General features: G+C 35.7%; 1 protein-coding gene across 1 annotated transcript in view; it reads left to right on the top strand.

Moving 5' to 3' along the window:
- Positions 1-24,039, top strand: part of LOC144977341 (uncharacterized) — a 25,606-nt gene extending 1,567 nt beyond the window's left edge. The window contains exons 2-8 of the mRNA XM_078922436.1: positions 2,322-4,946; positions 5,515-5,991; positions 7,659-7,802; positions 8,176-8,269; positions 14,386-14,504; positions 17,521-20,935; positions 23,727-24,039. Coding sequence (XP_078778562.1) covers positions 2,322-4,946; positions 5,515-5,991; positions 7,659-7,802; positions 8,176-8,269; positions 14,386-14,504; positions 17,521-20,935; positions 23,727-23,905 — 7,053 coding nt within the window. The 3' untranslated portion in view covers positions 23,906-24,039. The remainder of the gene's footprint in view (positions 1-2,321; positions 4,947-5,514; positions 5,992-7,658; positions 7,803-8,175; positions 8,270-14,385; positions 14,505-17,520; positions 20,936-23,726) is intronic.
- The last annotated feature ends 493 nt before the right edge of the window (positions 24,040-24,532 follow it).

Here is a 24,532-nt window from a genome sequence, read left to right as displayed (position 1 = left end):
TGCTAAACTACAATCTAAAACTATTTAAACCTCATGGACGTATGCAGCAACATTTTCATTAATTTACCATCACCGCCAATGGAGGTGCATAAAAACGCCACCTACTACGAAAAACCAAAACAATGGTCTATATTAGTAAATTTTAAACATTCACTTGCATTTAATATGCTTCACAAAACATAATGGCGGCGAAAAACCAAAACAATGGTTGTATTTTTAGTAAAGTTTAAACGTTCACTAATCTATCAAGGTTTGTTCTAGAGTTTTAAAAATACTACTCTATATATTGACAAATTGAATAAATAAACGCATGACAAACAGTCCACAGTGAAAATACATATTGAAAGAAATGTAAGCACGAGGAGCTTTCGGAAGGCCCCCTTCTATCTACTATGACTATCACTTTATTCATCCTCAAGCAGAGATCAGTCACAGCTCAGCACCGCAAATTGAAGTGGGGTCACATAATGTGGTGATTATTCGAATTAGATATCTTTCAGATGCGAAGCAAAGAACATACCACTGAGCCACACTGCCCCTTTCCATCAAGTCATTTTGCAATTCATAGTTTCCTCAAACTTTTCTGCATGCCCCGAGGAGTTCTAGGAAACCATAGATTGGAGTGTAGTTTGATCTCATCGAAATATACATTAAGGATAGAAAGGGCTTTTCTAACTTTTCAACACAATTATGATGAAACCATTAAAGCATCTGATACGATATGGGTATGTGTAGGTACTTTGGTAAAAAAATTCACATTGGTTTGATCTCAATAAAACATCAACACGATTCCAATGATACCAAATTAAAAAAACTAAAACCAGATGGTTATGTTAGTTTAAAGGCTGTAAAATGTACTCCTCTTTGCCTTTATTAATAACTGACAGATTTAGTGACCTGAAACTAATGCATTCTCGAAGTGACCATGTCAAAGCTGCCCTAAAGTGGTGCTAGCATTTGCATCAGGATTTTCCTGGGATGAGATAAGGGGCATCAGGTTTGCCAACCACAATGATTTCTTATATTTTAATACGCTTTGAGGTCCAAAATATGGTAATATGGGAATGTTGACCAATATTAAATGCAAAAGTCAAAAATTTTTAACAAAAGGGTAAAAAATGGTAAAAGCGGAATAGTTGAAGGTCATTAAATATCATCACCACCTAGATGAGAATCTAAGTTGCCAGACAGGAATTACAGGATTTTTCTATCCTCTACTACTACTAGCTTGATAAGTCCATAAATTCAGTGAATGTCAAATTTGAAATTTTTGTTGGTTGCATATGTGTAATATATGATTTTTTGGGGGTAAAAATATGAGAAAATTTGAAGAAATATTGTGAAATATATAATAAATCTTTTCAAATGTTTGAGGTTGGTTGGCAAGTCTGAGGCATGAGGGATAGAACTTTGGCCTGATTGAATTCAATTTTGATAAAAAGTTAAGATGCTAAATTACTTACCGGAACAAGAATATTGATTTGCCAACCCGTGATTCTCTATCTCAAGTGATGATACTGCGCATCCCGGAAGTTACACTCATAGTGGCTAGTTGCTATAGCTGATCAGTGTAACAATGGCAGCTCGCTGAGCAGTATTTCAACATTTAGCACCCATCCCAGAAAATATCCTGTTTTTTGAGCTAATAGCTATAATTTATGGTACAACCTATACATTTTCTTAAAGGGAAATGAGATATTTATTAAGAGAGAGCAAACTTAGGTAAGAATTTATGAAACCTGTAATTTTGCAATTTTTAAAAACAGTACCATGACATATTACTAGAACATATCTATAGAAAAATATCTTTAAAAAAAAGTAAGAAGTATGCGTCAGCAACAAACTTGGTTATAAAATTATTTCCATTCTCCATAAGTTGTCTCAAAATTTGAGAATCACTAATATCTAGAACTTCAGTCATCTTTCTACTTCGAATAGTTAAGTGATGGAATGAGAGGGAGCAAGGCTTTACACCTTTCAAGATAAGAATTTACATTAAATTTCAAGATGAAAATTTAAAATAATTTTTACCAGAGGAAACACTCTCTTAGTCCGAGTCATTCCTAAATTTTGACATTTTAAATTTAGCAGGTGAGCACCATTCCAGTTCAGAGGCTTGTACTGTATATCAGTCACCATTTTTGCTGTACATGAAATAATGGGCTGAGTGGTGTCATACTAACTTTGACCATTTAGTTTAAACCGGTACTTCAGGTAAAATCAAGCTTTTCTTAAAAAGCTTATCTTGTCTTTGTTGACCTTTCAAAAGGCTGTATATAATCATTTGATAATTCATTTATCATTGTTTTTCTGCTCCATAGCTGGAGAAAGAGCACAGAAGGTCTGAATACAAGTCTTCTCCTGGTCGCTATTCACCCCCATCCCGAGATAGACATAGTCCAGACAGAGGACGTAGGTCACACAGAGACAGTGATGACAGTCATGACCGGTATGCCAGAACAAAGAGGGGCACAACAGATGAGCATGAATACAGAAGACATGGCATTGAAGAGCGTGGAAGGCAGAAAGACAGAGGCAGAAGGAACAGACCAGATGACAGTCCTACAAAGTCAAAGTCACAGCAAGACAAGCCCAAAGTTGACATTGATGCCTTGCTTCAAGACGAGCGTCTCCGCAATGTTTTGTTTGCTGGTATATCCAAAGCAACTGCTAAGCTAGAACAAAGTCTTCAGGATGGTAAAGGGACAAAGGAGCAATCTGATTTTGAACCTGATGAGGTAAAAAATCAGTTGTTTCCTTCTGCCCTATCTCAGAAGCCTCGTTCTATTTTGAAACGTAAAGATGGTAGTGACGTTGGTAGCTCCAAAGCCCTGAGCAGCTTGAGTGCCCTTGAGAGGACATTGCATATGTTACGTAGCAAAGGTGATGTTACCTCAGAATCAACTCCATCAGACAATAAATTATCTACAGATCGCAAGTCACCACCTACTCATGGTGCTTTGAGCAAGCTTGCAGCTTATAATGATGGTGATGATGAAAGTTATCGACAGAAGAGTGAAAAACTTACTAAAGAGAAAGAACTATCTACTTCTAGCAGCACACAGCCCTTTTGGTCTGTACCATCAAAGCTAGAAGCATCGAAAAGGGATAGTGATTCATTTGACATGAAAGAGAAAATGTTTGAAGAGTGGCGACAGTCAATAGGGAAACATTCTGATGTCAGTTCTAAATCTAGTCAGAGAGAAATGCAGAGAAATGCAGACATAGCAATTGAATATAAGCAAAGTGTTAAGAAAAGGGACATTCCTAAAATTGGAGAAATGGATAACCAGGAAGAACTGGATTCTACAGTTCAAAATATTCTTCAGTCCATTGGATTCAATTTTGATTTATCAAAGAGAATGCAGGAGCTTGCTAGAAAAAAGAGAATGCAGGAGGATGAAGGAAGCTCAAGGATAAGGGATGTGTCTGCTTCTTTCATGGACAAAGGTGACTTATTAGCAGAAGAATTGAAAGCTTCCCTGCTCCGAAGTGGATCTGACTTGTCTAGCATTGACAGTCTGATCAAGGAAGCAAGGGCCAGTTCACAAGGGAATCGCCATAGCATAAGTGAAGTAAGATCTCCTAGTTCAGATAGGCGAGGAAGCAGTTATGGTAGAGAAGGTAGGGAAATGAGTGAAAGCGCATCTAGATATGAAAGAAATGCAAGAGAGGAAGAGATGTATAGTAGAAGTAAAGAAAAACGAACAAGTTATGATGCAGAAAGATGGGAAAGGATGAGCCCAGAACTCTCTCCTGAAAAGCTCTCTTCACCTACCAGGAGACACTTCAAGGACAGAGACTCGCCATCTCCTCGAAACATTTATGATGACCGAGCCAGACGTACAAGTCATACCATCTCTGAACGTTTGAGGGATGATGGGGAGAGAAATGAATACTTTTATCCTGATAAAGAGTATGCTGATTCTCCCCCCTCTGTTCCCCTATTGACATCATTTAGTTCGCGTAAAAGGAGTGAAGACCTTACTGGTGGCCTTTTAAAATCCTTGAGAGTAGAAAATTTCCGAGTTATGTCAAGACCTAATGATAATCCAGAGGATGAGTCGCACTTGGAGATGAGAAGGGTAATCTTACCTGCAAAATCTGACAATGACAGAGGTCGCTCACCTCCACGGACAGTGATGAGAAAGAGGTCAGCTTCACCAATGGTAATGCCTGGTTCTAAAGAAAGGAAGATATCCCCTGGTTACTACGATGATTATAAAAGAAGCCACTCTCCTAAAGACTCATACCAAATAAAGAGAACCCTCGATAAAAATAATCCTCTTATTGAAGATTCAGATGCTTATTTTGCCAGTGATCGTAAAAAATCTCCTCCACAAAGACGTAGATCTCCATCACCCAGACGTAGATCTCCATCACCCAGACGCAGATCTCCATCACCCAGACGCAGATCTACTTCTCCTAGACGAAGGGAGAGGTCTAAGTCACCAAATAGACGTAGATCTAGAACTCGCTCAAAATCCAGATCACCACATCGTAGAAGATCACCACAATATCAACGTAGATCACGATCTCCCCGTCGAAGATCACGATCTCCTCGTCGAGGCAAATCTAGGTCTCCTGTAAGAAGAAGGTCTCCATCAAGACGAGGCCCATTGGTGCGTTCTCGTCGAAGGACACCTCCCAGAAGAAGTGTTAGGTCTGGATCAAGGTCCAAAGAACAAAGCAAAAGAGAAAGCACCAGTTCGAAACCTGGAACCGGAAGCAAGCCACCCCTGATCAGAAAAGATATATCGAAGTTACCTGAAGAAGAAAGGAAAGCTGAACTCAAGAAAGCAGTGATGGCATTAGGCGACAATGAGCCTAAGGCAAAAGCGGAAGAATGTGATGAAGAGACAACATCCCGGATCTCCACAGTCGTTGATGACTTTAAAAGTATGGTTGAGATGGACCAAACCCAAGTCAGCAAAATGAAAACTGAGGTGAGAGTCTTCAACTTTTTGTATAATAGCACAGTAGATGTATTAACTCACTCAACCCTCACGCCGACTTTATCCGTTATTTACTCTGGTTACTTTTACCCCATGCCTATTTATTCCAATTTTCTGAGACAAATCACAGGTGTACTATCAAAGCTAATGTTTTGAGAGTTTACATGTTAATGGTAGTTGAATAAAACTATCTAGTCACATGCTCATTTTTAATACAATTTTTTCCAATTTTGAAAAGTAGCAAAAATCTCTAGGATTGAGTGAGTTAATAACACATTTTTATAGGGCATCAAAAGCACCTGGTATTGCCCAGTCTAACCCATTATATATTCACATTAAAAAATAAGATTTTCACTCCATACTCTTATAGGGTTGATTAAAAGATTAATCATATGATTTTATATATAACCTTGTAGTATAGACACTGATATATAACTATTGAAAAAATTTTAGTGAATATTTCACAAAAATTTTGATTATGTTGTGAAAATGAAAATAAACTATTTTTTCTTTATGTTTTAAGATTATAATCAACTTAATTTTTTTTTTTTGCAAACAGATATCGTTGCTAAGTGCTTTTTCACGGAAAAAAGCCCTTAACAACTTAGCAACACGAAAATCCAAGCTTTCAACCCTGAAGACAGACTTGGAAAAACTGAAGAAAACTCAAAATGAATTGATGAGGAAAAGTCAACGTAGTGGTCTTGGCAACAAGGATCCTCATCTGAAAGCCAACAACCTTTGCCAGATGGAAATAGAGAAGGAAATAGATCGACTCAGTGTGACTGACGCTTATGTTGCACTAGGATCAAACTTAGAGCAAAATCTTAGATCTATTCGTTCTAAACTTGAAAAAGACACTACAGACTCCAAGCCTAAATCAAAAACCCCAAGCAAGCCTAAGGAGTCTGATTCTACAGAATCTGTTGCCAAGGACGACTCTAAGTGGACATCTGTTAAACTTCAAGATGCCGACTTACCAGAGATTGCACATGATAAGAATGAAAAGAAAAAGACAGAAAAGTCAAAAGAAAAGGTAATTATTGTTTTATGATTTTAGTTCATAATATAATGTGTAATTTTGTGAAGATAAAAATTGTTGGTTACCAGAATACTCAACATGCTTAAACTGTTCCAGGTATAACTATTTCCAGACCTGTCACTTTATACTATACTGATGAATCCAAAGTCAGGCTTTGTTCCATTTCTGGAAGTATTGAAAATATGTGTGAATTTACTTTACTCTATAAACATAAAAGGTGGAGCCAGTCCTCTAAGAATAGTGGTAGCAATTAAGATATATATATATATATATATATTAATATTTCAAGTATAATTGTGATCAACTTCTACCATATTGTTTCGAGCATTCGCTCTCATTTTATAATTTTATCAAAAAGTTGAGCACTATTATTTCGTTGATTTTGTTTTTATAATATATATATATATAGGGTCCACTCCGGATAATCGCAACTTTCGGTTAATCGCAACATTTCACAAAAAAAACCCGGAATTAATTCTATATAAAAGTTATTGGTTAATTACAACAAACTTCGGTTAATCGCAACAAATTTTTGCCCTCAAAAAGTAATTAATTCGAGAGATCAATCTAACAAAATGTCATGATTAAATTTCATCATGGAAGAAAACATTACAGGTTAAAAAATCGAGAGAGTGGAATTTAATGCTATAGTAGAGTGTCACTACTTTATTAGAGACAAAAGAGGGCGGGGCTTTGCAGTTTGTGTTTGTGATGTCATCTGTGGCCATTAAATAGGAGGCGAGGGGGCTGGGCATAGTCGTTAAAACAGGTAGACAATTACAGTTGCATTGAGAGATTGAGCGATATCCTTTGTTTTAGGATTGACAACTGTGCATTGTGACCAATGAGTTTGGTGAGTTTATTGTCTCTCATCACGGTTAATCTCTTTGATGTTGAGAATGTTGAGAACAAAAGAGTGAAAGTGAATCAAATCTGAATAAGATGTCGACCTGCATCAAAGCTGCTTGTGCTTGACAAAATCCACACAGGCTGCCATATGGTTTTTAATTCAATCATATTGCTCAGTCTTTGGCGGTTTAAGAACAGTGTTTACAACATCTGATTTGAGTTTACCATATATGTGTAAAATGTTGCAATAGTGGACTGGAAACTCAACTTCGGTTAATTGCAACTTTGGTTAATCGCAACATTGTCTTTGATCCGAAGGTGTTGCGATTGTCCGGAGTGGACTGTGTATATATCATTATAAAAACAAAACAAAAAATGTACCACCAACATTGCAATTAATTGTCACAGACCAGAAGAAAAAACAATGACAATTTACCCCCCCCCCCCCCCCAAATCGTTAATGGTCAATATCACCCCCTTCCCCCCCCCCCCCCCATCCCCAAAGAAAATTTTAAATTGTAAGGTACTATTTTATTCATGAATTAATGTGTAGGCGATGATCAGCTTCTTAACAAAGTTCACTCAATCATGGGGTGTCCTTAATACCATTTAAGACATTTAAGTAAGACATTCGAGTTAAGAATGGTTTACTGTTTTCATCTATATGTATTTTGGAGAGTTCGGGTAAATTTTACATCTCGGTTATAAATGTATATCAGAGATGTGTCGTCAATTTGACATTTCCATCAAAGAAAACTCTTAATTTAATTTTTCTTTTTTTTTTTTATGGCAATCAATATTTTTTTCTTCAGGAACGTTCAGTCCCAGCCAAGCCAAGAAAAGATATTTATTATGAATATATTGACAGTAAAAACCACTGGTGTAGCCATTGTCATATCAACCTTAATGCTCTTGATCAATTTTTTTCTCATTTACATGGGAAGAAGCATCTCAATGTAAGTTTTTGCAAAACATTCAAGGTACACTTTGTATTACATGACTTTTATTTTACTTTAGATGGTCTGGATTAGTTCTAATAATAATTCCAATCCTTTGTTTTAAAATTGTGATCTATTTCATCACAGGTTACAAACAATATAATTAGTTTAAGACATATTTCTTATTACATCCTTATTAGAACTAAACCTTAGTTTATTTTGATTTTAAAAAAGAATAGAAAAATAAATGTGTTATTTGTCATTTCCACATTCAAATCCCTTCTTAACAAGGACGGGGAATGCATGTTTGACTTTTATATTCCCTTTTATCACTTTGATTTTTACTGTATTTTGATTTTGATTGTGAAATGAGTGGCTTTTTCACTTTCAGGTTGTGAGTACCGTTGCTAAACCTTGGGTTCATGCTAAGGATGAGAGTGAGGGGAATAAAAAAGTAGGAAAATCTCAGACGAGGAGAACAAAAGGTAATGTTAAATTTTTTTCTTCTTCTGTTTTCCTTTTTAATTTTTGTTCGTTTGTATTTTGCAACTTTAATGTTGTTGTTGATTTTTTGTTTTTTGTTCTTGTTAAAGAACGCTATTATTAGAATTTCTGAGCAACGCAGATAATAGTTTGATTGTCAGTCATATCCAGATAAAGTGAATGCAACAGGAACTAGACAAAAGATTCATTATACCAGTGATGATAATATTCCTTGGATCTGCTGAATTCCAGGATTTTGGGATTTTTTCTGAATTTTCAGCTGTTTGCTGTGTCAAATATTTTCTTCTGATTAAAGCACAGCTCTCTAAGTGGTGGATGTGCGGAAAAGTCACCATCATGTTTTGTGTCAAATTTTGACACCTGTGCTCAGTTGCATGAATTTTGGTGATGCCTCCATTTTTATGACATCAGCCTAGACTGGTGCCAAATGTCAAAACTGACACAATACCAGTGGTGGTCTACCTTAACTTTATATAGTCGACTGGAAAGGGGTTAGAGGAGGGGAAAATTGGGTCTAATTTTTTTCCCTCTAAATACAGTGCAACATGCATTCGTCAAATTCTCGGGTTCAAGAAACAAGGACAGAATTCCCAAATTATATCCTTCATTATCTTAGTACATTTTTCATGGCATCCAAGAATGGTTTCACAGTTCTAACAAACTAATGTGAGATTTGGCCCCACACACTGCCCACGAAGAAAGAGAGAGCAGAGACGAGTTGCGTTGTGCCATACATCGCCTTTGTGACCTTATAACTTGAAATTATTTTTTTGGTATGAGTTAGATGAATAGACCAATACTCTTTCCTCCTTTTTGACAAATTGCCATTATTATCACTGATTATATCCTTATTTGGATAATGATTCTTCACTTACATGAATTTGCTGTTTAAAAAAAATATCAGTTGATTAAGAACATCGCTTTTGAATTTTTATTGGAGCCAGAACGTCTTTTTAAAAGATCATTTTTTGTAAAGATATTCACCATAACTTGTATTTAGTGGCCACCCAATGGGACTGACTAAGCTAAGAGACGGTTGTGGAAGATTGCTGACATACATAAGACAGATTAAGTCGTGTCCCTATAATCTCAACTCTTTTGCTCTGAGCAGTTACCTGAATTATCAGAATTGTCCAGGTTATAGTTAGAACATAATTGAACAAAGCAGTGATGATAACCTTCCATAGAATTCCAGGATTTTGGGATTTTTCATAATTTTTCAGCTGATTTTGTTGTGTCAAAGTCAAACATTTTCCTCTGTGATAAAAGCTCAGGTCAAGTGGTGGATCCGTGAAAAAAAATCACCATTTTATCTTGTGTCATATTTTGACACATGTACTCAGTTGCATGAATTTTGTTAACCTTTCCATTTTTATGGCATCAGTCACTGGCGCCAGATGTCAAAATTGAGACAAGGCAATTGAGGATCGAAAAGGAAGGGGGTGAGGGAGGGAGTAAATGAGTCTAGATTTTATTTATAAGTAGGTCTAGAGTGGTAGTACTAGTACAGTTATAGGTCTGTCTGTCATCTGCATTTTTTGCGGCCGCAAATGGCAATTTGCGGCCGCAAATATCAGGGCGATCCGCAAATTTTGGCAAATTTCCCAAAATTGGCAAATCGTTGCAAATTTTGGGAAAATTAGCAAATCGCGTGGCAAATTTTGGGGGAAAAAAAAGAAACGAAAACAAAATTACGAGAGAAAAAAGTGCGAAACTTGAGAAATGTTGCAGCTTTGCCTGGGCCCAAACCAAGGGAAGCTACTCTCTATGGATAATGATCCTTTAAAATCTTTGTAACAACGCTATTCACAGTCATTTCATTAAATTAATAAATGCAGCCTCCTTAAATGTAATAAATTGTCTTTTATATATATATTTTCCTGTATCGCATGTTAATTTTTACTGAAACGCTTAGTTCTCCTCGGCAAATTTTTGGTCTTTTTGGCAAATTTTGGGGTTTCTTTTGGCAAATTTTGGCAAAACTTGCCCCTAATTAGAAAAAAATCCCCATCAATTAAACTACTCTCTCTATATATATGTCTCTCTTTTGCTAACTCTCTCTCTCTCTCTCTCTCTCTCTCTCTCTCTCTCTCTCTCTCTATCTATCTATCTTCTATCTATCTATCTATCTCTTCTATCTCACTCTCTCTCTCATCTCCTCTCTCTCTCTCTCTCTCTCTCTATCTCACTCTCTCTCTCTCTCTCTCTCTCTCTCTTTCTCTTTCTCTCGCTTTCTTTGTCCCTCTTTCTCTTTTAGTTTCTCTCTTTCTATCTTTCCCTTATCCATTTATCTCTCTCAACCATTCTTCCATCAATCTTCATGTTAACTTTATAAATGTCGTCTGGTTATAGACAGATAAAATTAATATGTTACAATTATAAGGGATGCTCAACTTAATTTACTCTTTCTACCTTTGTTTCTGCAATGTTTAACAAATTTGATTTATTAAATGTGGGTACTTGAGTCTTACTTGTACGATCAGTAACCACTGGGCTACAGTCACAAAGTTAAAACAAGTAGAAACAAATACTTTCAGACCTTTTAACTGAAAGTTAATTTTAAATCTCTTGAATAGAAAGCATTTAAAAATCGTTTTAAGGCAAGGGCAATTAGTTCACTAAAATTTAAAATTTACATAAAGTAAGTTATATCTCTACTATTGAGAATAGATGTATACTAGAGTTTGCCAGATGGACTGATACATTTTTCTCCTTTTTGACAAATCATCGAATTATCATCACTGACAAAGTAAAGATTTCAATGTTAAAAGCCTGAGACGTTATTGGTGCAAAATTTATATAACCATTGTTTAGACTGAAGTTTGAAAATTTCTCTCATTCTTTTTATTTGTAGAAAGGTTTTAAACTTCATTTTGATTTTGGTACATAAGAGAGGCAATATTAACAGTTCACCAATTTTAATAATTTTGGTTGAAAATAATTATTATTTTATCATTAGTTTTATTTTTTAAAATACTAGCTTTCTCCTTATTGCTATCCACTGTTGAGTAACAATCGGATGTGTCTTTTAAGCAGTGATGCCAAAACTCCGGTTTCACCGGAAAAAAACTCCGGTCTGGAGCAAAAAATTCCGGGCTCCGGGCAACTCCCGTCAAATTCCAGTGAGGTCAATTTGTTCCAAGGATACCCCCCCCCCCCCCTCCCTTTCCAACTACCACATCATCATCATTGCCACTAGTATTACAACCATCATCACTACCACTACTACTGCAACCACCACCACATCATCATTACTACCACCACTACTACTACATCCACCACCACCACATCACCATCAGTACCACAACTACTACTACTACTACTGCAACCACCACCACCACATCATCATCCACAACTACCATCACCATTACAATCACCACCACCACATCATCATCACTACCACTACTACTACAACCACCACATCATCACCACTACTACTACACCACCACCGCCACATCATCATCATCATCACTACCACTACTACCACAACCACCACCCCACCATCATCACTACCACTACTACCACAACCACCACACACATCATCACTACACTACTACTACAACACACCACCACACATCGTCATTACCACTACTACCACAACCACCACCACCACATCATCACTACCACTACTACTGCAACCACCACCTTCACATCATCTTCACTGCAACTACCGCTACAACTACAACCACGACCACCACATCATCACTACCACTACAATACCACCACCACCACCACTACATCATCATTACCATTACTACTACAACCACCACCACCACATCATCATCACTACCACTACTACTACAACCACCGCCATTACATCATTACTACCACTACTACTACAGCCACCACAACCACATCATCATTACTGCTACTTCTACAACCACCACCACCACCACATCATCACTACCACTACTATGCCACCACCACCACCACCCCATCATCATCACTGCAACTACCACTACTACTACAAACACCACCACCACCACATCATCACTACCACTACTACTACAATACCACCACCACCACATCATCATTACCACTACTACTACAACTACCACCATCTCATCATCATCACTACCACTACTACTACAACCACCACTACAGCATCATCATCACTATCATTTGTAATACAACCACCATCACCACATCATCATCACTCCACCACTATTACAACCACCATCACTACCACCACTACTACAACCACCACCACAACATCATCGCTACCACTACTACTACAAGCACCACCACCACCTCATCTTCATCACTACCACCACCACTACTACTACTACAACCACCACCACATCATCACTACCACTGCTACTACAACCACCACCACCACATCATCACTACTACTACAACCACCACAACTACATTGTCATCACTACTACTACTACTACGTACTACTACTACTACTACTATCTGTCATCTGCATTTTTTGCCAAATTGGGACCTAAAATTTGCCAAAAAATTTGCCGAGGAGAATTAAGCGTTTCAGTAAAAATTAACATGCGATACAGAAAAAAATATATATAAAAGACAATTTATTACATTTAAGGAGGCTACATTATGAATAGCGTTGTTACAAAGATTTTAAAGGACCATTATCCGTAGAGAGTAGCTTCCCTTGGTTTGGGCCCAGGCAAAGCTGCAACATTTCTCAAGTTTCGCACTTTTTTTTTCGTTATTTTGTTTTCGCTTCTTTTTTCCCCCAAAATTTGCCACGCGATTTGCCAAAATTTGCGGATCGCCCTGATATTTGCGGCCGCAAAAAATGCAGATGACAGTACTATTACTACTATTACTACTGTTACAACCACACCACCACTACCTCATCATCACTACTACTACTACTACTACTACTACTACTACTACTACTACTACTACTACTACTACTACTACTACTACTACTACTACTACTACTACTACTACTACTACAACAACAACAACCACTGCAACATCATCATCACTACCACTACTAATACAACCACCACTACCACATCATCACTACTATTTGTATTACAACCACCATCACCACCACATCAACATCACTACCATCACTAATACAACCACCACCACATCATCATCACTACCACTACTACCAACCACCACCACCACCATATCATCATCACTACCACTAACAACAACCACCAACACCACATCATCCTCACTACCACCAGTACTACAATCTCTACCATTAGGTTTTAGCGCTTTACTTCATTTGAAATAAGGAAACTTTGGGATTGTATTTGGCAATGTGTTTATCATAATATAATTCTAATCAGTTATCTACTATACCATACAATATGTAAACACAATACCATTCCAATTCCTTTTTCTTGTGTGTGTAAATTCCTCCTTCGGCATTGAAATTCCTACGAGTGGTGTCTGAAACTCCTGTGAGCCAAATTTAAAGTTGGCGTCTCTGCTTTTAAGCATTTCAAAATTGTCATGGTATATGAAGATTCACAGATGTTGATACTTGTATTCATTGGTGCTATTTTCATATTATGCAGAACACATGGTACAATATACCATTTCTTTATTACATGAATTTCATCACACATGGTCAACTTAAAGAATTATTTTACAGACCTGCAAAATGTCCTAAAATTGTTGGATTCCAATAATATTGCCACAATCATTTTACTCTTTTCATCATCGTTTTGCACTTTACTTTATGTAAGCATGTTGACGTATGGCTTGTCAAAAATTTCCAGATAATTTTGTCTACTGCCATTTACAGATCTGGTTAAAATGCCCGTTACCTGGCTTGGGAAATGTGTGTCATGTGAAAATAATATCATACAATTTGTAGAACAACCCCTTGGCAGGAAGATTTGATTTTGCCCATTAAAAGAAATCAACCAGCTGTAAATAGAATGCGATCATAGCACGCAGAATTGTAGCCACTGTTTACAAGTGATGATTACTGAAATTGCTCAGTTGTTCATAGTGCACCGAATCTTCCTAAATGCTTGAAAAACTATTTTTTCATTTGCTTATCAAGAAATGGATAGCAAAATTTGTGGTATTTATGCTTTCAATTGTTTTGTTGTCTTGTGGTTAACTTCTATTTAATTATCCTTTTCTTCCACAGGTTCAGAAATGTTATTCCCTGTCACTGGATTCTATTGTACACTTTGCGCCATATATTGCGGTGATTTTATTGCAGCAGATAAACATCTCAAGTCAGATGACCATTATGATAAATATCTGGTGAGAGTTTTTGGTAATTTCTGTTATGCAATTATTATCTGCTTCTTTGATTGAGATTCTAAGTTGATGAATTGGATAGATTAATAACATTTTTTTAAAAGGATGACCATTTATATAACATATTTCCATATTCAACATGCTCAGTATGCTTCACTTTGCTTCATAAAATAATCCAACTTGTGTAATAAAAAAAAGGTGGACACTTACCTTCTGTTCCTTACAACATATTCCGCCTTATACAAATATAATGTGCCATACACAAATTGTCTATAATTCAGTTTGAAAGGAATCCCATGTTATTTACGTGGCATCTAACCACATTTGACATCTAGGCGAGTTCCCTAATTAGGTTTTTAAAAATATTATTAACTTTCGATTTTTGTTAAAGTGTTTGTATCGGTGGGTTTCTGTTTCACTTGTTTGGCTGGCTTATTTATCTTTCACTGACTGTTATCCCAAGGGTTTTCCTAATTATGTCCCAATTCTAGTTTCACATTGAAATGTATGTATTGTGTGTTTCCACAGCTTCACAATGCGCTTGACAGCAGTTTCAAGTTAGGATTTATGTTTTCAGAGTTAATAAATCAGTTAGTTAGACCTTCTCAAATATTATCACTAATTAATTTAAATGATCTAGGAATGTTCCTTTATTCAGTTGGTTAGAAATCATCCTTTTTTTTTTTTTTTAAACAAATATTTAAATATCATTTAAAAAAATTATTTTATGATTGCTATCACTATAAAATCTACCATTTTTGTCAAAACTTTGGAGAAGGTAATTCATACACAATTATCATCTCATCTTAAGAATAACAGTTTGGAACAACCTTTCCAGTCAGCCTACAAACAGCAACACAGTACTTAAACAGAGCTTCTTAAAAATTTTAATGACTTGTTATTAATGCAGATGCTAACATTATCAATGTGTGACACTATTGATCATGAAATTTTGTTATGAAGACTAGACAATATGTTCGGCGTAAAAGGAATTGCCCTTATATGGTTTTAATCATCTTTACAGGATCGATGGCAGACTCGTGGTCAATGGTATTCAGTCAGAGCAAGTTTTACTAAACTTTGGAATGCCACAAGGCTCTGTTCTTGGCCCTGTCCTTTTCACTGTATATATGCAGCCTCTTTCTAGTTTGATATCCAGATTCAATTGGAGTTAACATTTTTATGCAGATGATACACAAATTTATGATTCAGTATCCCTTAGTAGTTTACAATTCTTAAAACAACGAATTTCAAGCTGTTTTAACGAGATTAAATCTTGGATGTACCAAGACAAGTTAAATTTAAATGATAATAAAATTGAGATCTTGATGTGTGGACGGCTGAGTATCCTTAAACAGGCAATTAAATCAGCTATTACTCTCGGAAACAGTACAATAGAATTTTCAAATAAAGCGAAAAACCTTGTCATCATTGATAAGATCTTTCCATGACAAGCCATTTGAATAATACCATACAATCTATGTACGGAGATATGAAGAAAAAAAAAGAAGCAAAATTCACCATTTAATACCAAAGCATATCGCAGAACTTTTGATTAATTCTCTTGTTTTGTTCAAATTGGACTATTGTAATTCCCTCTGGGCGAATTTAGCTAAAGACAAAATGTGTAAACTTGAGGTTGCTCAAAATAACACGCCAGACTCATTGTATGAAATAAACAAAAATACCTGTTGGCAACTCTCCTTCTCCGTGAGTTACATTGGCTTCCTGTGGAGAAAAGAGTTGCCTATAAGATTTGTACTGTTGTCTACAAATTCTTGACCACTAACGGTCCCTCCTATATTAAAGGCCTTATAAACATCCATGAACCCAATAGAAACTTGAGGTCAAGCAATGACTAATCAATCCTTGTCAAACATAAGACCTTGCGTTAAATAGTTGAGCAATCTTTTCAATTTTCGGTCCCCCATTTTTGGAACTCTCTCCCATCACATGTGAGATGCTCGGATTCGTTGAAACTTTCAAATTTCGCTTAAAGTTTTATCTTTTTATGTCGCAAGTTGCTATACTATTTTTCATGTTTTGTTGTTGTTAAATTTAATTCGTATCACATTTACATCAACACTTGTCTTACTGTAATATGTTTTGTTTTATATCACTGTGACAATCGGTTGAAGCGCTATATAAATGCCATTTATTATTATTATTATTATTATTATTTTAAGGATTTTCGTAACCATATTTTGACTGTTTTCAGACTATATTTATCATGAATTATTCAAGACAGAATGAAAACAAACATGAAACATTTTTATCAATGAGATATTCAATCATATATTGAAAATGTATGCAGTGGATTAATTTATGGAAGGCCTTTATGTAGCAAAAATGAGGTTTATTGATAAAAAATGAAAACGAGGTTGAGGTTCATTATTAAGAAAAATATTATCATTGTTCTTAAAATTAAATTTTTGTCAAGGGTAATTTAAAAAATGTTTTTAAAAGAAAAGGCCAAAAACATTTTTTGAAGCTCTGAAATAGTTCCAACTAACTAGGGTTGCCACTTTTCAGAATAATAAAGATTGTTACTTGAATCGTTTTAAGTAGTGACTTTCTTGGATGCAAAATAATGGTCAACTTTTGTTGATTTTTGTGATATTTTTTCTTTCTTTCTGGCTTGAAGAAATAATTTAAAGTGAAAATTCAGATAGTGCAATCCTTTTTTACTTGTGTTATTGGTTTGTAGTTCTGAATAATTTTATTGTTAGGTTACGATGCTTATTTTATTAAATTATATTTTGTAACCATCAGAGTGTACCTTTTTGGCAGAAATCTTGTATCATTGTCAGTGTGAACTCTTGTATCTACTTCTGATCTCAGTTGAACTCATTCCTTATTTCTTGTTATTTTTTTGTAAGTGCTTGTTAGCTTGATATATTATTCATGATTTACTTCAGTTTAGAAACTTGAATTTGAAAATGATAAATGTATCATGCTGATATATATATATTTTTTTTACATCACTATAATTGATATTGTTTTTGTTGTTTATTTTCAGGGATTTGTTAGGGATAATCCTGACTATGAAAAGAAATTATTGTTGGAAAAAACGACTAAAGGCAAAGTACAAAATGTCCCAGAAACTGAAGTATCTAAAGAAACTCTATCATTACCAGCCTCAACGAAAAAAGGAAAGAAAAAAGCTAAAAGCTTAAGACAGAAGAAAGCAGAGGAGGAGAAAGAAGCAGCTGGAAATCTTGATAATACAGAGCCAGTAGATATGGAACTTGATGAGGATGAAAGAAATGATGATGTTGATGTTGCTAGCAAAGTTCCGAAAATGACAGGAAAATTTGCTAACTCTGTTGCCTCAATTTTGAGTAATCTACCTGAGACAGGAATCTGTAATAATAGTGTTGAAATGAAATCTAATAAAGAGGATGGGGTGAAATCATTGGACAAGTTTCTTACTATAGCTAAAGAACCTGATGAATTGACAGAGAAATCAACGCCTAAGTCAAAGTCTAAGAAAAAACAGTCAGCAAAGATCCCTGTCATCGGTGCTAAAAAAGAGCTTGATTTATCAGAAATTCCCATCCCGAAGGCTCCAGAATTAACAACCATTCCTTTGCCCCCGAATGAGGGAAATAGTGTTTCAATCACAGCCACAGTCAAAACTTTAAAGGAAGTTGAAGATGATGAGAAAAGAATGATGGGCATAGATGTTGATGCTGAGGAAGAGAAGCCCCTGGGACATGTAAAACGGCCCCCACCTTTGTCTCAAAAAGAAGGACAGTTAGATAAGTCTTCTGATGATGTTATGGAAACCAAAGAAGTAACTAAACCTAAGAAATTAGATAATTTACTTTCTAAAATGAAAGTAAGCACTATCCACAAGGTCAAACCACAGAATATTATTGAACCATCAAAACTTGAGATAGAAATTGAGCAGGGTATTAAAGAGAAGTTAGAAAGAGAGAAGCAGAAGATAATTAAAGCACAGGAAAAAAGAGAAAGGAAGGAAAAGAAACAAGAAGAAAAAAGGATGATGAAAATGAAGAAAAAAATTTACAGCGATAGTTCAAGTGAGGAAGCCAGTGATTCAGAAGAAAATGAAGAGAAGGAAGAAAATAATTCTGAAATACAAAATGAAGTGGAAAGCAAATCTTTTGATGCAATAGAAATAAAGATGGAAAAAGGAAGTCCCAAGACTAATCCTTGTGAATCTAGTCCTAATGATGTACCGGGATCAGAGCAGTTTGAAAAGCAGGAGTTGGTCACCAAGACAACAGATGAAGGGTTTGAAATGAGTTTAGTGAAAGATGAGTTGCAGCAGATACCAAAAGAAAATCTGTTAAAACTGGAAGCTGAAAAAGGAATGGAGACACCTCCAATGGTAGAGTTGAAAGTAGAGGATACTTGTATGGATGTGGATACTATAGTAGGAAATAATGAAGGAGAAATGGAAGACAATAAAAATATTGCAGACCAGGTAAGCTTAAATGCAGAGGTAAGTGCTAGTGTTACAATGGAACTCATTGGATTAGGAGACATTGGACTTCAGGAACAGACTAGTCCCATGGATTCTGACATTCGTTCAAGTGAATTTGGTGCTAAAGATGTATTACAGGTAGAAACAACGTCAGTTCCAGTAGATAGTAATGAGATGGAGACCATTGAAGAGGTGTCAAAATTAGGTGGATCAAATGCACAGGTAAGAGCTACAGGAAATGAACATATTAATGCTGAGAACAAGGATGAAGAAATGATCGAAAATGAGATGTCAGGAGGATTTGCATCAAATTTAGAGGCATCAAGTGGACCAACAGTTAGTAGAGATAGTATATCTAAGGATGTTAGTAAAGGTAATGAAATTAAAAAAGTAACTGATTCTGAGCCAGTGATGCCATCTTCAGATAGTGTTAATGTATCAGATTTGGAGGCTCTAACAACCAATGATAAAGAATTGGAGCAAGAAGGTTTCAAAAAGATGATGAAAACTCCTGTTGTAAAGGCTCTGCAGTTAGAAAGTGATTTGCTTACTGTTTTCGAATCTTCTCCTGAAACTTTGTTAGAGGGAATGCCAAAGAAGAATCTTGGTCCAAAGAAATCAGTTGCAAGAAGGGGTGGCAGGGCAAGCACCAGAGCATCAAAAAAAATTGCACAAGTTTCCCCTGGGAAAAAAGAGGAGGCTGATTTGTCAATGGATGACTTTGTTGTCTTGTCAGAAGTTGCAGAAGAAGAGGAGGAAAAAGGAAGTAAAGATAAAGATAAAACTTCTGTGCATGAAGTTGAAGTTAGTGATGTTTTAGTGCAAAGTACTGATCCAGAAGATGATATTGTTTCTAAGAAAGAGGATGACAAGAAAGATGAGATTGGTAAGTCGGATGAAATTGAAGCAGTAAAACCTGTTTCTATAGGAAAGCAGGCTAGAGGTGGTAAAAGTGGTACAAGAGGAAAAGGCAGGGGTAAGAGGGTGTCATTAAAAAAGGAGACCCTTCTTTCTGAAACTCCTGTGACTGGCTCGACTGGTGAACTTCGTTCAGAAAATAGTGGTGATTTGAAAGGAAGACAAGAAAGCACAGCAGCTGAAGGCACAAATGTTGTTGATTCTACTGAGACTTATTCTACGTCAACTCCTTTGCAAGCAGTAGAAGATGAGGAGGGGGAGGCAGTGTCTTCACCAGTTGTGAGTAGGGCAAGGAGGGGTAGATCTGCCACAGCTGCTGCTAAAACCACAGCTAAAGCAAGTGGACGGCAGACAAGAACAAGGGGGAAAAAGAAAGAGACTGAAATAGAATCACATTTGCCAGCAGAAGACATGAATGTTGAAGATAATGAAATTAATCATTCTGGGACTAATAAAGAAGAAAGTGTCTGTAAGTCTGAAGATGTTGCCTTTTTGAAATCAGAATTAGATAATGAAAATGTTGCTGGTGTCTCTGAAGAAGTGACTTGTGACCCAAGTGATCTAAAGGATAGGGCAACACGTTCACGACAAGGTAAAAGTGTGACTGTTTTGATTACTGATGTAGCTACAGAAAATATTAAAATCCAGGGAGAAACAGATGAAATAAAGGATGATTTGAAGGAGGAAATGCCATCTTTACAGTTGGAAGGATCTGATATAAAGGATAAGCCCAAGGGTAGGTCTCTCCGGTTAAGGCAGGCAAAGAAAGTGTTAACTGTTGAAGATGTAAAGGTTAAAGATGAGGGGAATGATAGTGATGCAACCATCACAGACGATGTTGAAGAATCGGATTCTCTCAGTCAGGCTGTACAAATTGAGGACATGACACAATCAGAAATCGACTCTACCTCAGCTTCAACATACTCGACAGAGCAGGTATCCAGCAGTCAGATGCAGAAGGATCTTCCAATGTGTGGTGTAGTCAGTGAGTTTATGGAGACCTCTGACTATATGGAGATGGACAAAGGGGAAGAGGAAGTACCAACATCTACCAATGCTTCTGGTAATTTTTCATTTACCTTTTTACTTTTTTTTTTCTCTCCCCGAAAACAGGGAGATTTTTGCTTTTTCTGTAATAGAATTGATACAGTCTAACCTGGATACAATCCAATTAAGACTTGAGAAATCACTGTTTTGTTTTTTGTTATTTATAAATTTTCCAAATAATAAAGATTATTTCAGATTTACTATCACTTTCATTAAGTTTTAGCCTGTTCAGTTCCATCGCAGTTTTCAATTTAACAAAGCAAGATTGGAAACATTCAATTATAAGATGTAAATGGTTGTAGGTTGCTGACTTAAAGATTTGACTATCGTCTGCATAAAATTGGTAATGTAGATTAAAATTAGAAATAATTGAGATTGCTCTCACTCCCATCATGGGCAGGGAGGTACTTACTGTGTCTTCTATCCCCCTATATCTGTTTTCCAACTTGCTTTTTGTCTTGGTCTTGGAATGAGATTACTTGGTTTTGTCCTGGCCCTGGCCGGATACCCTGGCTGAGAGGGAAACAGTCAAATATATAGTTATTGTTTTGGGAGGTGATATTTATTTCCTTGTCAATCATCTCTCTGTCATATTATTATTATATTTGTTATTTTGAATTTATAATGTCTGTCATGGCAGTTTTTTTGCATCGCTTTCGGCCGCAAGAAATGGCAAACAATCGTTGATTTGCATTGCAGCCGCAAAATGTGCAAATTTTTGCAAATTTTCGAGATTTTGCCAAAAAAAAACAAAAAAAAAATTTTTTTAAATTTAGTGGGGGGACCAGTGATGATAATCTTCCGCGGTTTTTTTCATAAATGTTCTGTTGTTTTTGTAATGTCAAACATTTTCTGCTAAGTGGTAGTTCATGAAAAGGAAATATGCCTTCTATCATTTTTTGACACTTCTGCTCAGTTGCATGAATTTTGGTGACATTCCTTTATTTATGACGTTAGTCTAGACACACTGGCGCCAAATGTCAAAGTAGCACAAGACACATGGTGGCCATGGATGAGAAGATGATCGAAAGGGAAGGGGATGGAGCAAATGGGTGTAAATATTTATGTACCTTTTAGCTGTAGCATGATAGTACATTTGGCGATTTTATAAGTTTTATAAGCCTGTCTTCTTTTTTTTCTTCTTTTTGATTTTTTTTGTTTTGCTTTTGTTTGATTGTGCTGAATTTGTTTATAGTATTCAATACAACTTGTGTCTAATTATAAAACAATTTTTTAAAAATAAATTCATCAATTCTCTCTCTCTCTCTCTCTCTCTCTCTCTCCTCTCTCTCTCTCCTCTCTCTCTCTCTCTCTCTTTCTTTCTCTCTCTCTCTTTCTTTCTCTCTCTCTCTCTCTCTCTCTCTCTCTCTCTCTCTCTCTCTCTCTCTCTCTCTCTCTCTCTCTCTCTCTCTCTCTCTCTGTTTATAGATATCATTTGGTAATAGAGAGATAATAAGTTAGGCTGATCGAGTTAAGAAATTATTGTTTAAAGGCTAATTTAAATTTAATTTATTGATGGAATATGTTTTGCAATTGATTAAAGATTCTTATTTATAAGCTGCATCATCACACGGTTGCAATAATACAGACACTTAACCGGGTTTGTTATGTAAAAACAAAACCTCCTGGTCTTTTGGCCAAAAGTTTATCATAATCAATTTATATAGTGGGCGACATTATAGGCCTCCTAAATGTTTAATTGGAAATGACAATTCATTAAATTATATTTGCAAAAGGTCAGGATGTGTCTAATGATCAGAAGTGCTTTAGGACTAATAATATATTAAATAACTATGAATAGCTATGTTATATTTGCATTAGATTTGGGTTTGACTGACGGGCCGTTAGATTTTCCTCCTTTTTTGGCAAATTTTCATTATCATCACTGGGGGACCTGTGCTTGTGTCAGGATGAAACAGATAATCTCAATTTAATTGTAATTCTAGAACTTTTTACCAGATCCCATTTTCTTCCTTTTTACTGGCGGTGAAATGACCTTACATTTGTTGCAAGCGCCGTGAAAGCCTTAAAAACAAACAAATACCTTTCTCTTTCATGAACGAATTATGGGTTTTTAGGAAAATTAATCGCAACTTTTTGCAAAATTTTTGCTAATTTTTCTGTTTTTAGCTTGCAAAATTTGGGATTTTTTTTGCAAAAACCCGCTATGTCAGTAATGTAAGCATTTGATTATATTCCTCTTAGTGGGGACTTGTGCTCATGTCTGGATGAGACTTTTAGGTGATCTCAAACTAAGTACATTGATGGTATGCTCTTTGAATCTACACCAATTCCTATTTGTACCATTCCCCTTTGTCTTTTCTTTTCTTGGGTGCTTTAATTGTAATTCTAGAACTTTTTACTATCCCATATGCTCCCTTTTTTACTGGCGCTGATATGATCTAAATGTATTGCAAGCACCGTAAAACTAAAACCCTTAAAAACAAAACAAAAACAAAACAGATTGCTGTCACGTCCAAGGATGAATGTTTTTAAAAATAGTAATGCATAAATTTGCCAAACTAGCCAATTCAGTTAATTGGCAAGATGTCTAATTTGATTCCTGCTAGAGGCAATTGTTTTTAGAATCTTTTTTTTTTTAATATTAAGATCGCAGGTTTTCTTTTTCTTTTCAATTAAATATTATTTTACCCTTGATATTTAAAAAAAAATGTTTTAGCATTTGCTGTAGCCCATGTTTTGAAGTCGCAAATTACATATCTATGTTCTTTTTTCTTTCGTATTGTTGTCTGCATTGTTCATTGCCTACTCTATACTGTTTTATTTATTTATTTATTTTTAAACAGAAATAGACACATTCCCAGCAGCTGGTTTAAACTTGGGTCTCGAGGATGATGACTCCTTTGAGTTTCCAGACTCAATGGCAGGCTTTACTGTCCTTGATGTGGAGGGCCAGCCCGATGATGATAATGATGATCAGGATTATTGCGAAGAAGAGGAATACAAAGAAGAAGCTCTGTCCTAACTTTTCAAGTTCAAGTTTTTATTTTTGCATTTGGTTCACATTGGTCATTTGAATTCTATTTTTTTCATACATGTTTTGTTATTGTAAACTGTTCATTTTGAAAATGCTGTTTGATTTTATGATTTTAATGTTGATCACATATGGTTTTACTGCAACAATTTTTAGAAATTATGGCTCGTAAGTATTTCATGAATATGTGGTCACCTAGATTTTGTTTTTTCTTATTGGATGCTGATACTACAGTGCAACCCACTGCTAACGACATCCCTTTCAATATGATGTAATGTCAAAGTCTGTTTCCCCCCATTCCATATTATTAGTAGAGAGATATCTAATATAACAACATAAGATTTAACAAAAATTAATATAGCGACATAGCGACTTGAGGCATTTGAAAATTTCAGTTGAAAAATGTAGGCATCCAATAAAAAAGCTTTTTAGCAGAGCTAGGAAATCAGCCCTTTTTATGGCCGCCAAAAACTCATGATTGTAGCCTCTTTTTGCCTTGCAAATTATTCATGTATTTATCGGACATATTGACATTATGTTAAAATGACAAAAAATCTCCCAATGATGTTGTTATAAGTGGGTTGCATTGTGTTCGTATTGAACTGACATTCTATCAAA

The sequence above is a fragment of the Berghia stephanieae genome, chromosome 1 (genome assembly GCF_034508935.2).
Source record: "Berghia stephanieae isolate SIO BIC M18660-M18661 chromosome 1, UCSD_Bste_1.3, whole genome shotgun sequence".
NCBI classification, from domain to species: Eukaryota; Metazoa; Mollusca; class Gastropoda; order Nudibranchia; family Aeolidiidae; genus Berghia; species Berghia stephanieae.
The sequence above is the reverse complement of the archived record's forward strand: the minus strand, read 5'-3'. Positions and strand labels throughout refer to the sequence as shown.